Source organism: Lampetra planeri, chromosome 16 (assembly GCF_965212315.1).
Source record: "Lampetra planeri chromosome 16, kcLamPlan1.2.h2, whole genome shotgun sequence".
Lineage (NCBI taxonomy): Eukaryota > Metazoa > Chordata > Hyperoartia > Petromyzontiformes > Petromyzontidae > Lampetra > Lampetra planeri.
Genome location: NC_136122.1, coordinates 5,818,174 through 5,833,371, shown reverse-complemented (window position 1 = coordinate 5,833,371; position 15,198 = coordinate 5,818,174). Strand labels below are relative to the sequence as shown.

The 15,198-nt window shown below is 48.7% G+C and overlaps 1 protein-coding gene across 1 annotated transcript in view; it reads right to left on the bottom strand.

The window, feature by feature from the left end:
* Window positions 1-15,198, bottom strand: part of LOC144722958 (myotubularin-related protein 5-like) — a 97,139-nt gene that overhangs the window by 45,931 nt on the left and 36,010 nt on the right. The window contains exons 2-6 of the mRNA XM_078601408.1: window positions 8,683-8,768; window positions 6,933-7,070; window positions 6,053-6,196; window positions 5,075-5,185; window positions 3,830-3,935 (exon numbers count right to left, since the gene is read on the bottom strand). Coding sequence (XP_078457534.1) covers window positions 3,830-3,935; window positions 5,075-5,185; window positions 6,053-6,196; window positions 6,933-7,070; window positions 8,683-8,768 — 585 coding nt within the window. The remainder of the gene's footprint in view (window positions 1-3,829; window positions 3,936-5,074; window positions 5,186-6,052; window positions 6,197-6,932; window positions 7,071-8,682; window positions 8,769-15,198) is intronic.

Here is a 15,198-nt window from a genome sequence, read left to right as displayed (position 1 = left end):
CAAATCGACAAAGATACTCCTCGTAGCCTTGACAGGCTGTTGGGCCAAGTGTTGTGAACGAGCACCTACGAATGCCGGCATGGTACACAAGGGGTGGGTGGCCAGGAGCACACCGTACCACCTCTGTCTCCCTGGCAGCGATATTTAAACACGATGCCTGGTACTCATATCGACCTGAGAAAGGCCCAAGACTAATTCAGATAATCGTCACTGGTTTTGGCCGTCAGCAGGAATCAAATTCAGTTCGCCAGGTTCGTAACGCATCGCACTAACTACTGCACTACCGCACCCTCACATGGTGTATGTATGTTGAACTTCTTTCGCACCGTATGGAGCCAATCATGCTAATCGGTGGTGTGGTAGAGAAACACATGGAGGAGAAGCATACAAAGGATAGAAAAACACACACATTTGTAAAAATTGTATGCAATAAATATGAAGTTAACAGTTCCAGTATTAATCCTATGAGTCCTGCAGCCCACATTCACTGCTATTTCCCCTCTCTGGGAAAAACATGAATAAATCACAGTTCAGGAAAAGAAACCGATCTGAAAAGTGCCAGGAGTACACAAGCGTGGTGCTCTGAGAAGTTCCTGCATGGCGCATTGCGACCACCGCATGTGGTGGGTTCACGTGAACCCTGCAGCCACGAGTGGTAAAATAAAATACCCTTGGATCGAATCACGACCTTGGCATCGTGGGCTTTTAATATCCAATCGCTGGGGCGGGGGGGGGGGGCAGGGCGGGGGCGGGGGGCAAATTATTCCACCTCTAGTCTAACGACAATGCCAGACTGGTCCAACAGAAGGGCTTTCCTCACTCCAGTCGTCATGAAGCCACAATGAAAATCTGAACAAGTTCATCAATTCACCTCTATTGTCTAGAGACCCCATCAGAGACCGGTCTGTCAGTCTATTGTCTAGAGACCCCATTAGAGACCGGTCTGTCAGTCTATTGTCTAGAGACCCCATCAGAGACCGGTCTGTCAGTCTATTGTCTAGAGACTCCATCAGAGACCGGTCTGTCAGTCTATCGTCTAGAGACCCCATCAGAGACCGGTCTGTCAGTCTATTGTCTAGAGACCCTATCAGAGACCGGTCTGTCAGTCTATTGTCTAGAGACCCTATCAGAGACCGGTCTGTCAGTCTATTGTCTAGAGACCCCATCAGAGACAGGTCTGTCAGTCTATTGTCTAGAGACTCCATCAGAAACTGGTCTGTCGATCTATTGTCTCGAGACCCCATCAGAGACAAGTCGGTGAGACTACTGTCAAATTACCCAAACTGTCCTTTCTTGAATGCCTGCTGCCGACCGTGAGGCAATGCCTGTGAACCAAACTGCTGCAAGGCAATACTTGCTGACAAGGACAACGGCTTCAGTCACCGTTGCAGCCTACGTCAGCAGCACAGCAAAGGCGGGAGTTGCTTTGATTGGAACGAGACAAGGGCTTAGACTTGGCGTCTGCAGTCACCGCTACAAAAGCGCTCTGACCTGATCGAATATTGAGTTCATAGGACGTCGGCCCAAGATAGCAAAAGGCTTGGCCGTGCGACGGCTTGTAAAAACGTCACAACAAAAACGGGACGTCCGAGATTTTCCAAGAGCTGGCACAATGCTGTGGCGAGCGTCGAGTTTCCACCAGTCAGCTACATCAATTCCCGGGCGCGCCTTCTATAAACTAAAACTCTTTTTTATTTTACCAGGTAAGGTCCACTGAGCTACACAGCTCTATTTCAGAAGTGACCTGGCCACAAATAATAGCTCGGCGAGGTGGATTATCAAGTGGCAATCTATGGCAGCCACATACTCTAAAATGCATGTTTCTAAATGCGGAGGAAAGAAAAACCTAAGGACCACAGGAAAAATCCATGTGACAGCGGGGAGAAAATTCAAACTTCAAATATGCGGGCATCAGGTTCGGGATCGAACCCGCGACCTCCTGTATACCAGGCGAGGTAGTTAACACCTTACCGCCGTGGTGAATGGACTTTGCCGTATAAATCAAGCCTCTGACAAAATCACCTGGAATGCCCCCGATAGTCATCTGATCTCATCAGCTAATCAGTTTTGAGCCTGGAGAGTGCTTGGATGGATGACCATTGTGCACGGGCCGGTCGTCACATTGTTTGTGGGGCTACAAGACGTCAGGGTCGGAATTGAGCCCACTGAAATTCTGACACGGCAGAAAGGTGGAAAGGACAGAGTTCATCTCTGTTGGTGGCCCTCCGCCAGCGGTGGAAATATCCCACATTCCCCCAGCAAGGGCCTGTAATCTCCACTGCGGGCTTGCGACAAAGTGGCATCAGGTGTCAAAAGACAGGCGTCTGATGGGGATCTCTGGACAAAGCACTGAGACACTGGTCTACTACCCGTGGTGTCCCATGGGGACAATACACTGGCAGAATGGTCTGATGGCATCTTTGTAGAATAGACTGACAGACTCGTCACTGATGAGTTCTCTAGATAATAAACTGACATTGACCTTTGGCTGGGATTTGAACTCATGCCCTTCCAATTGTTAGTCGAGCCCACTCAGCACAGCGCCACACAGAAGTAAAGTACACACAGACGGGCAGCAGGTGCAGTGATCTGGCCGAAGGAAGGTAAGCGATAGTGAGAAGTGGCAACATCAATGGAACTGGTCGCTATGATCGTGATGAAACGCAAGTCGTTATGCACGTCTCTCCTACTGTATAGGTCAGAGAGTTGGACTTTAAGAAAGCCGCTGGAACACAAATGTTTAGGGTCCTTGAGGAGGTGACAGTGGATGTTGCTCGGAATGCCAGAGTGGTATAAGGGGTAAGCGATGTGTAAAGAAAGAATGGAACATGTCAGGAGAACGATGTAGATGTAATGAGGAAGTGGAGGTCGTGACGGGCCATGTGTGCAGGATGGGCAGGTTCCTGAAACTGCCAAGTGGGCACCCAGAGGTAGGAAAGCAAGAAGAAGAGCTAAAGCCAGAAGGTGGTGGTGGAGATAAGACTGGCAGGGCAGACCCTTGGGAACTAGAGCACTGACTGTGCAAGACTTGCTTGACCTGGCAAACGTATATGCATATGTTGAACTGCTTTCGCACCCTACGTAGCCAACCGTGCTAATTGGAGGTGCAGGGAAGGACAACAAACTAAACACAAAAAGCAGTTATAAAAAAATTTGTTTTCAATCTAGATTGAAAAGTGCTTCCCAACATCGGAAGGAAGAGCGTTCCAGACGGGCGCAGAAGTGCACGCAATGCAGTGACCGTCTTAGTTCGATGGCTGGCCAAAAGCCGCTGCGAGAATGACCGGAGTTTGTGCGATGGTTTATGCTCCTTGACGAGATCAGCAAGGTATTGTGGTTCATTTGTGACAAGCACGTTGTGTGTGTGCAATGAGTACGACCTCATAAATGATTCGTTACGCAACCGGCAGCCAAAATGGAAGGGCATTACGGCGAGTGTGGTGGCAACCAACAACTGGCGCCCTGATGAATAGTGCTGTGTGTGCATTAACCGTGAAGATACGAGCCACCTGCTTCACAGCAGACGTTAAACACCTCGTCACGTCATTCGCAAAGAGTAGGCCATCGTGTGCCGGCGTCATGGTCCCACTTTGCCAAATGTGAAAATGACACCACGCATTACTCTATTGTGACTACACACACAGCAATCATCGCCACCCGACCACAAAAAATTGGCAGGACCCTTCCAAAGAAAAGCCAGAAAACTCTCGGTGAGGCTTTTCCGGGAAAACAGGCGTAACACGTAAACAATAGTAATCAACCGCGAGGGCAAATGGTGACCCCTCGACCTGGTTCTGCTCGGACATCGGTGACTTGGAGGGGTCGTTACCGAGCTGCCGGAAAAGAATGGCGACGCTGCTCCCGGTGATGGGGAGGGTGTCGTTTAGTGGCGCCTGGATGACCTGCCTGTCTCCCGCCCCCAGCGAGAAGAGTTTCTGCAAGCACACAGCTCGTCATCAGCATCATCGTCACACAATAGAAAGACACAGGGTCAACTTGAACTATGATCGTTTCAGTTTTAGTGAACCGCAATAACGCTGTGCAGCAATATCCTGATTGACGTCGCCGCCTTTCACGTCATTTCGCAAATACGTCGCCTCAACCCCACACTTACGTCGCTGACAGCGTCGTCTGTCCTTTCTCGTTATCCTGTCGCCTCTCAGCCTTCGGCTCCACCTACCCTGTACATGAACTACTTTGCGTCATGCACAATGTACTGTACTGTATGGTACAAAACGTTATCTGCATGGAGTATTTTGGCAATTTTGAAAATTTGCTTTGATTGATGTCGTTTCAATATTCGTTGTACCTTTCACGAATGCATCCCCAACAAAATCGGGGGCATGACTGTTATTGTAATTTTCAGGGTTGAGAGTCGAGACTGGATTGTGATCGGATGGGTCGCTACGATGCTCAGCAGGATGTTGTTGGCAGCAGTGCAGCATGCAACCATTATTGTACTCAACGTCTCTATCCCCGCATCTATGTTGCCCACCTTCACCAATCTGACAATCGACCAGCGTGGTGAAGTATGGTCAAAACCCCACAACCTGCAGGGCATAAGGCACTCAGTGTTCGCTCGCTCTCGTACAGAGAGAACGACTCAGAGGCGCGGGGAACCACAGACGAGCAAGAAGGCCAGCCACGCGATGAGCCGGGCCCAACAATTCTCCAAGCTCTGCGGTTCTCTATATATGAAGGTGTTTTCGGCCAATTAACGAGCGCTTGCATGTGGGTGAAACCGGAGCACCCAGAGATAACCCATGCGTGCGAGGGGGAAACACTAAATACCATACAGACGGAAGAAGTGGAATACGCATTTTTGCTGTGCCGCCTTCTCCAAGAAAGCCTGGGCGTGACATTCTAGACGCAACGCGTGAAGGGAGTTGCGCAACATTTGTGCGATCCATCAGCCCTCGCCCTCCACAATGCTGGATTACAGGCGTGCATCGTCACCGCCGCCGGCCCCTCCATCCAGCAGCGGATGGACAAAAAGGGGCTGTGCATGAGCCTTGGCCATTTTGCAGTGGGGTCTCACAAGCTCAGTTGGGGGGGGGGCGGGGTTCCTGGTTACCTGCGCTCCGCCTGCCGTGGGCACCACACATGACAACAGGTTCCCCACGAGCGTCTCCAGGGGTACGCGCAGGCTGTCTGTGTGCGCCGTGTACAGCAGCCCCAGGCAGTTCTGCGCGAGGGCGAGAGAGAAACGGAGACGACCATCCAAAAAGTTTTTTGTTATTTTATTTGAACCTATCTACGTGACTTTACCGAAATACCCAAGAATGTGAATTCCTGCAGTCACGAAAGCTTTAAGTCAAGATTCATCCAAGAGGCTTTTACACGACACGCAGCGGGACACCCCCTTAGCAGAGTGCGCGAATCGCGGGCCCTTTGTGTGTGGCCGCCTCGGTGGTTCATTTCCATTCATGGATTGATGAGCGAGCGGATGGAAATCGTCGAGCACGACGATGACTGCGACTGACGACCAAAGGCCAAAAAAGCGATCGACTGTGAGGAAACGAAAGTAACGAGTTTGGATGAAGGCACCGGACCAAGATAGTTTAGCTACGTGATTGAAAACTGCGGGGAACTGAGTAAAACCAAAGCTGCAAAAAATGTTGCGGTATATTTATATTAAGAAGATTTACTGAGTTCACTGATAATATAGGGCTGATCAGATTAAATTGGGTGGAAAAGAATTGGCCCACCGTATATACCAAAGAATTATGATGGTGTTTGGCCAAATGTCTGACTGCTTTAGTCAAACTAAACTCATAGAATTACTCAAATAAATCCACAGCCCAAGGCGAGAGACTAAAATAAAAAAAATTACTACCGACAAAAGACGTCGATTGAAGTGACTGCAGACGTAATTGTGTAACATCATCTACTGACGCACTGTGATGTTAGAGCTCTCGCTGCGAGGGTTCGGCAAGGACGTGTCATCATCCCTCGAGAGGCGGTGTCGGCGGCATGAGCGGCATCACCAATGAACGCCGTTCAAAAGGAGACGCACATTTTATCGCGGAACGAATTACGAGGGACTACTAACCCTGAAGATTTCGGTGCAGTCCCGTCGCGATACCAGGACAAGGCTCTTGGGAGCAAACACTTGTGCCGGCTTCACGAGACCTGTGTCATCCACTTCCTCTTGCTCCTCCTCCTCTCCATCACTGTCATCTGACGTCTTCCCCGCCTAGACTCACGCAACACACGGGACAAGACAAGAGTCTCATCGCCCCACGGACCGTCGGTCAACTAGCGCTCAGCATCAGCCATGATCAATCCACTGCTGGATGAAGGCCTCCCCCCAAGTCGTGGCCATCTCCCGTGATGCAGCGTTCCACCTGGCACCGGCAAACGAGCCGATTTCACTGCCGCATATTCCTCGGTGGACGCCCTCCCAGATGCGTTCCATCCTGTGGTAGCCACTCTGTCATTATACTTGGCCATCGGCCATCATCCATCGCTGCTGGTGGTGAAGAGATGGCCGGCCAAATGCGCGCAACATTTTAATCCAGGTTCAGATTTTTCTTTACATTGGGTTATGAACAAATGTACCCACACTAATGGTGTGAACAACATTATTTTTTTAATTAATTAACAATTTTTTTCCATTTTACCAGGTACGGTCCACTGAGCGATATAGCTCTTTTTCAGGAGCGACCTTGCCACGAATGAAACCTCATCGAAATGTCTTATCACGTAGAAATGTATAGCAGCCAATTACGCGAAACTCATGGCTCTAGATGTGCAGGGAAAAAACCGGGGGACCCAGAGAAAAATCCACGCGACCACGGGGAGAGAGAGACACGCAAACTCCAAATATACAGACATCAGGGTCGGGATCGAAACCCACGACCCTCCTGGATACCAGGCGAGGTCGTTGACACCTCGCCACCGCAGCACCCTTGGGGCTGAAGAGCACTCACGCTGGGCTCGAGGAAGGGCTCCTGGAAGGTGAGGCAGGCACAGTAGTGCCTCTCCGAGTTGATGTCCGTCAGCACCACCACGAAGAACGAGGGCGGAACCCTCTCGGTGCTCGTTTTCCATCCGCTCGGCTGGCAGAACTGAGCGACGCAACACGCACGCAGGCACGCACAGCGACGACAACGACGAGAAGCTTCAAGTTACTGTCGTTTAACCAGGCGAGAACTCACGACACCAGGAGAGTCTCATTTGCAAGAGTGACCAGGGGCATTAGTCTACCAGCATGGGGGCGGTGATTGCTGCGGTAGTAATTTGTGGTGTCGTTTTTTAATAAGGCAAATTTGGATCCTCAACGCCAGCACACAATGGCCTACTCTTGCGAATGACGCCAGGTGATCTTTAACACCTGCTGTGAAGCAGAGGGGGCGTAGCACTATTATGGTTTTCACACCCCGCAGAAATAATCAGGGCGGTCGATGGCTTTGACCGCTGAACAAGAAGAACAGCTGCCATTTGCCACGAAGTGGTGGTGATGTCATCACACCACTGGTGGCAGGCTACACACATAGGCACTCAACCGCGTGCATACACGCGCATGCGTGCACTCACACAAACAACACAAAACACACACATAAGCACGCGGAAATGCACAAACACACACACACGCATGTACAGAGACATGCGCACGCGTTCACACACACATAAGTGCACACACGAATGCACGTGTGCGCAACATGTAAGCACACGTGTGCAACATGTAAGCACACGTGCACACGTGCACACGCAAAACAATGCAAAGCGTGCAGCAACACAGCTGAAGGGAGCCATGCGAAATACAGGTACATCGATCCTTGAAGTCACTAAAATTGCCCAGGTCTGATGGAGGGAACCTGCTTCTTCTTTATCACCGTTTGACTCTCTCTTTAATATGACTCTGGCGCCGTGACATTCTCCCAATGACCACTTGCGGAAAGCAGTGTAACACCGTCAAAACAGTCTAACATCATCCCTCGTTGACCGGTCTGCGGATGGTGATATCACAGAGATGTTCATCGCTTGGCAGGACAACCAATACATATTTTAGTGCTGAAAGCTTGACATATACAATGTTGATTGAAAACCAAATGTATGTGGAACTTCTTTCGTGACCATACAAAGCGTGATAGGATTTTGTTGTGCAGCTACTGGTGACCAGGCTGAGACCATCAGCTCGCTCTACTTGAGAACCTGGTTTAGTCACAGGCGTCTGAACCCCAGACTCAAACTCAGGATGTCAGTGGTGCTGGCTCAAGAGACTCTGAGCTGGTATCAGCAGCCCCTTGAGCCTCTAGGGCCTAGGCCAACCTCATGAGATTTCATCTGCAAGATTATTATCATCATCACCATCATGTATTATTAATTACTCAGTAAGGTAATGATTGCATGCCCAACAGTGTTAAAATCCATGCGACCACGGGGAGAACATGCGAACTCCAAATATACAGGCATCAGGGTCGGGATCGCACGCACGACCTCCTGTATAGCAGGCGAGGTAGTTAACATCTCGCTACCACGGCGCCCTTTGTTTGTATGCATGTATATTGAACTTCTTTCACACCGTACGTAGCCAACCGTGCTAATCGGAAGTGCGGGAGAAGGACAACAAACCAAAACACAAAAAGCAGTTGTAAAGAAATGAGCGCCGGCATAAAGAAAAAACAACACAAAGTGAGAGGCTAAAACACGGCGCTCGAGAGGGAACGAGGCACCCACCAGCTCGAGGCCCTGCGGGAACGGCGCGTCCTCCCACTCCTTGGCAGGAAAACGCTGGAGGATCTTGCCCCGGCCATCACCGCAGCCTGGGTGAGAGGGTGAGCAGCAGACACGCGAGCCACCAGTCACTCACCACTCGGCTACTCACCCCTCACAGCCGCGCGTCGCGGGGGGGGGGGGGTGGACGTGGCCCGGCGGTGGCGCGTTCGCCGCTCGTTGTCACGGAGGCTCGCGGTTTCGAATCCGGCAGGCTGCCCACCCCCCCCCACCACCGGTTACCGCTGCAGGTGTATCGACCGTAAAATACTTACGCTTCTGTCTGTGCCGCGGTGGACGTTATAAATCCCGTGACGTCACGATTCAATTTTGCCAAATCCGAATAGATGTGGATTACTCAATCGGGGATTACACAGAGCAAATCACTTCCTAATGGCAAACTATATCCGTCCGTAAAATGTAGCACTTTCGTGATTGCCCTGCGGAATAAAAATGGCATGCATACCATTATTTACTTGATTTCTCTAAATTTCAACTCTAAGAATTAAAATATTAGTTTCACTGCCATGTGACAGACATGACTCTAAATGTCAGAGTGGGTATAGAAAATGTGTCCTTCTATTGTGTGGGGCCAGAGGTCACTTGAAGGGATCTCAGAGGTAGTTCTGTGATATCCGCTTTCACAGTCTGTTCTCCAACACGAAGGGATGTTCTCCTCTGTGAAAGATCGCATTGGATTCATCTCATAACATGATGATGACAGCACAATTAGATACGAGTGGAAAAAGTAAAAAAATGGGTGTAAGATGACTCCGTGAGAATTGGAGAGCATCCCTCCTGAACAACACCTCTAAGCATGCACAATGAAAACTTGCACCCCGATTTCCTTCAGCGCTTTTCACATCTACGTTTGTTAATATTTAATTTCGTATAATGCTCAATTTATGCACGCCTGATTTTCATGTTCCAATTCCCATACAGTTTGACTACAGCATTAAGTAGAATAACCTTTGAGATACCTATGTATATAATTGCACGACTATACAATATTAACAAGACTTTCAGTAGAACTTTGTGGGAAGTAAACAGGGAGTCCCTTTGCAAATGTTGACTCCTGGTATTGCAATCGCAGCATCGGAGCGTCTTGAAGCATCACCCAACGACGCATACAAGTTACGCGACGCGGCAGCGTCAAAATCCTCGCGTCGAAATTTCCTTCGGAGATTGTGACACCAGGGGTCACCAGGGGTCGCCGAGAGCTAAAGCCAGGGCGAGCAACGCGGACATCGGCATCGCCGCCGTCGAATTACCTAAACAACTCATTCGGCCTTTCCCAGGAAATACAAAAAGAAAACCAAAGTTGAAAGGACCAACAGGGCTCTTCCCAGCGGAACGCTGCACATTTCCCCAGACGTCACTGGGTATCTCCCACCGAGGACAGGCCCCTTCCTGTGTGTCCCTGGCGAGACGGCAGGGCAGTCGCACGCCGTGTTGTCCGAACGTACAGCAGCGTGCAAATCCGCGCTGTTGTGCGTCACTGGCACACCGATTCGAGCAAGAGCCAGGGCAGGCAGCATGCCAGAAAGCAGAGGAACGTTTATAGATTCTGCTGATGTGGGCGAGCGGGCGAGCGAGGGAACGAGGGACGGGCGGGCGGGAGAGCGAGCGAGCGAGGGATAGGTGGGTGGGTGGGCGAGCAAGGGATGGGCAGGCGGGTAGTGTTATGCCTGAGCATTGTGGGGAAGACGTATTCATATTATATCCCATCACAGCATCACTCGTTTATCTCTTTTCTGTTTATCGTCATGGATGGCAGGGTTGCTCCCTCAGTGGATTAGCAGGGCTCCCAGTTGTAATGTTGAGATTAAAAAACTGCAGCGAGGACAGAATTGTGGTAATAGGAATAACAATACGAATGCTTTTATTTATCCAGGAACGCCTAGATGAGTCTCAACCCTCTTTTACAGAAGGATCCTGCATTGAAATGTTAGGATAATTGCATTAATGAGTGTTTGCCATGTGGGAGGAATCTAGAGTACACAGGAAAAAAACAAAGCTACACTTGCACACAATCAAGAAACCACTGCAGCATTGCCATCTACTGGCCACATTGCAGCCCAGGCCTTCAATACCAGGAGGTAGTATCCCATCCAGTTACTATCCCATCCAGTTACTATCCAGGCTAATCCATGCTTAGCTGCTGAGATCCAACAGGAACAGGTTAGTTCCATACATGCTCATCGTCATCTCACTGAGGTCAGTTAAATGAATACCAGCTCAGAATCTTGCAGAATCAATTTTTTTTATTTATCCTTCAGAAATTCGATGAGCTATGAAGCTCTTTGTCACAGATTTCCAGTGGGGGGGGGGCGAGTTCAGAAAAAAAACTGTTGAGGCTGCACAATTTGGTCAAGGAGTGGTGGTTGTCTGATGTAGACAATGGACTCTGCCATAGCAATGTGTAAATTCCACCACTGCCAAAGAGCAGTGACTAATGCTAAATAGATATAGAGATGGACTCAGAGGCACATTGCAAGTGAAAATAGATGGCGGGATGGCCGGATGGAAATGTCCAAAGTACGCGCGGGCTGCTAATAAAAAAACTGCAACCAAGCCATGCATTACATTGCTTGGTTGTGTTGTATTTCATCGTTGTATTTCAGCGCATGACGCTGTTTAAAAAAAAATCAGCTTTGAAAGGAAATAAAGGAAGCGTCTAATCTAATGCGTTTCTACAGGCATACTCCAAGATTTCGCTTAATCTAATCAAGGTCACAATTTCCGTGCCCACCGTGACATCCCCGGGAAAAAAAACATCAGCCTTACTCCAGATCATCCAAGGACACAGTAGCAATTGTAGGACTGTTCGAATTAACCTGTACAAGGGACCTGACCTAGTTCCACCAAAGACTCCTTAAGTAGACGGTGGCTGCCCTGCCGTTTCTTTGCAGTGACCCTGTCTTATTTTTAACCCAGGAGCCCTGCCTAGAGACAAGCCCAAGGAGCTGCGGTTATATTGGCAACGCTCCAGAGTATTCTACACAACACTGATAGGTGCGCAGCTTAATATAGATAAATGACGATTCAAACTAAATTACGTGGGTATTGATCGTCTTGTCTTAACAACCGTGGATGAGATTCAACGTTTAAAAAAATATATTCATATATGTGCGCTACAACTTGGCATTTTCCAGAGTCGCGTAATATCCGCCCCGACCAACTAACAGCACACGCCCAGTGGTGCAGTGTTTGTGCGTGGTGTCTATTGTCTCTGTACGGAGATATTCACAAATCTGACATTTTTCGCAAACAGCTATGCACGTCAATGTCGCGTACATCCGTTCACTTCTTGAGCACAGCGAAGTGTCGTCTCCGTGTTTAAATCCGTTTGCGCATTATTTCTGTCCAGTGAACTATTAGTGCACGCACGGCGTAACCTGCCATCCTCTGTAGAAGCTCACGTAACCGACCTTTTCACATATTCGCCTACGCCTCACTCCACGACTAGTCCGACTATGCGATGTTGTACTGTCCGCCGCATCAACGTCACTCATTCCCTATCCACGACAGCATGAAGGTCTTCACACAACCGACAACTCCTCGTGGCCCTGCGGTGCCACAATCCATCTCACTCCTCCACACGAACTGATCTCACAGCTCCATCTCCACAGGTGGTCGCCCTCACAGTGGCGTTCCCCCTCCTCGGGCTGACGTTCTTTCGCCAGTCTTGTCCATCAGCCATCGTCCCTCTCCTCTGGCGATGTGACCTGCCCAAGCCCACATACTCGCCCGACTGCTGATGAGACGCTTCATGTCGAAACCGGTCCAGAGTTTGCGTGTCTTGAATCAATGCCGTGCGGCTGATGGGTCGTGGAAGAAACATTTTGTGGTATTTTTTTTTCTACGTGGAAAGATAGATACGTGAAGCAGACGTATTCTCTTCTTATTATTGTGATACTTTTTTTCAAAGATCAATTTGATGCATCTAACTGGCATTGGTTCACTAATACTGTACCCCCCTCTTTCCGTCTCTCAGTATAATAAATACACGGCACTGCATACTACAAGGATTTATTTCATTATCTAATCTCCGTAAATATTTATTTTATTGAATTCAAACAGTCCATTGAGACAACTATGGAGGATTTTAGGTCACATATTTATAAGGTGCAAATAAATATCTGCAGTCTATTTCTAGAATAAACATGGGATACTCTTTTTGTATTCTCCGGCATATTTTCATAAACAACTCATTAAAGCAGCATTGGCTTGGACATTCCAAAGCAGGCCATGACTGAAAAGAGTAATGAGAGTCATTCAGGCTTGTCTGGATTAAATAAATAGCATTATGAAGGTATATTATATAAGTGAGTAATGGCAAACCTGCAAATATGATTCTCTACCCAAGACGTCAACACGTAAACGTTTACTCTTTCAAATTAAGTTAACGTCCACACTTTATTGCGAACAGTATATTTTAACTACCAATAAAACAAAATTTTAATTTTATCAGGTAAGGCCCACTAAACTACACAGCTCTTTTTCAGAAGAGACCTCGCCACAAATGGTAACTCAATGAAGTGGCTTATCGTGTGGAAATTTATAGCAGCAAAATACTCCAAATGCATGTTTCTAAATGTGGAGGGAAAATCGGAGGACCCAGACAAAAATCCACTCAACCACGGGGAGAAAATATGTAAACTTCAAATATACAGGCATCAGGGTCGGGATTGAACCCACGACCTCCTGTATACCAAGCGAGGTAGTTAAAATCTCGCCACTGTGGTGAATGGACTTTCCCATATAAATCAAGCCTCTGACAATCACCTGGAATGCCCCTGATGTCATCACATCTGAGCAGCTAAGCAGGATTGAGCCTGGAGAGTGCTTGGATGGGTGGCCATTGCGCACGGACTGGTCGCCACATGGCTTGCGGGACGACATGGTGGGCAACGCAGGGCAGTACAGCCGAATCCATAATTGTACTGCACTTATCTATGCTGCCCACCTTCGCCAAACCTGTATTGAGCAGTGTGGTGAGGTATAGTCAAATAACCCACAGGGCCCAGACGGTGTGGGGGAGGCCCTCATCCAGCAGTGGATTGACAAAAGGGCAGTATGTGTTCATAGACATCACCCAAATTATTTGATGAAGCTGCTACGTTGGCAGTGATGCAAAGGCGCATATAACAAAAAAAACATTCCTCAATACAACTCTGGTCTTAAAATAAAAATATATAATGGGTGACATCTCGGGCAATGGCCCTTCTTAGATGTTCTATGAAGAAGGGCCATTTCCTTAAAATCACCTGTTATATCTTTATTTCCATTTAAGAGCACAGTGTTATTTACGAATTTGTTGAAATTGTATTCTTATATCACATTCCAGCTTGAAGCAGGAACAGAACCGCAGAGCCAATGCAACCTGACTCAGAGCTCCAGTTGATCGCTGAAGCACACAACGCTAATTCGCAAATGCTTACAGCATTTCACGCAAATTAAAGTACTAATCCTGCACTGTATAAAAATGCTACATGTAGTGAGCATTACCGACAATACAAGCAGGAATACTGACCAAGCCACAAAGGACATTTTTCAAAGAGATTTGCTAGCCAGCAAATAGCGAACAGATCAGAAAACACAAGCATCGTGAATTCCAAAGAGGCCTCGCTGCCAAAAGATTTGATGGGAAACATCTCTCCTCCTCCCGTGCTAGAATACGGACACCGCATCGCGTGGGCCCCTCCGTACGTGTGCAGGAGGCCCAACCTAACCCACGGCTCCTCGCTGCCAAATTCGTGCACTTCCAGCCGCGTGAACCGGCATTGCGACGACTACTGCCGTGGCGCCCGACAGCCCGCTCCACGCCGGGGCCGTACTCAGCCAGCGTTGCACGCATCAAAGGGGCGCTGGATTGGTTATTTTTCTCCCACTGCAGAACTCAAGCCATGCCTTGGACGCCGCATGCATTGAACGGATCGAGATGTTAACTCTCTTTTATGATTGTCGGTTCGATCCAGACTTGACGCCTGGATATTCGGAGTTTGCATGTTTTCTCGCTGCTAAAATTTGTACGTGATAAGCCACTTCGTTGAGCTATCATTTATGATCAGGTTGCTTCTGAAAAAGAGTTACACAGCTCAGTGGGCCTTACCTGGTAAAACAAAAAAAATTAGTAATCGAGCGCACCGACTGGTGCAACATCTGACAAATACAATAACCTCCAGACCCTGGGCATTGCTTGGCTGCAGGGCTTGAGATGGCTCGTGAGGCAAACGTTTCACAGTTTGGTTTTGGCTCGGCACGGAAAATAACCGGTGTGAAAACGACCGTGCCGTGAGGGCCCTGTGCTGCTGGCTCACTCGGGTGTGGCAGTCGAAAAGGAGAAGATAATCACTTTCGGGTTGAAGTGACTCAAATGGAACACAACATCTCGACAGGTTGATTTCTGCAGGTCACCACACCAGATGCTCTCTCATATCTCTGAACGTTCTTATCTTTTAAATAGATATAGCACCT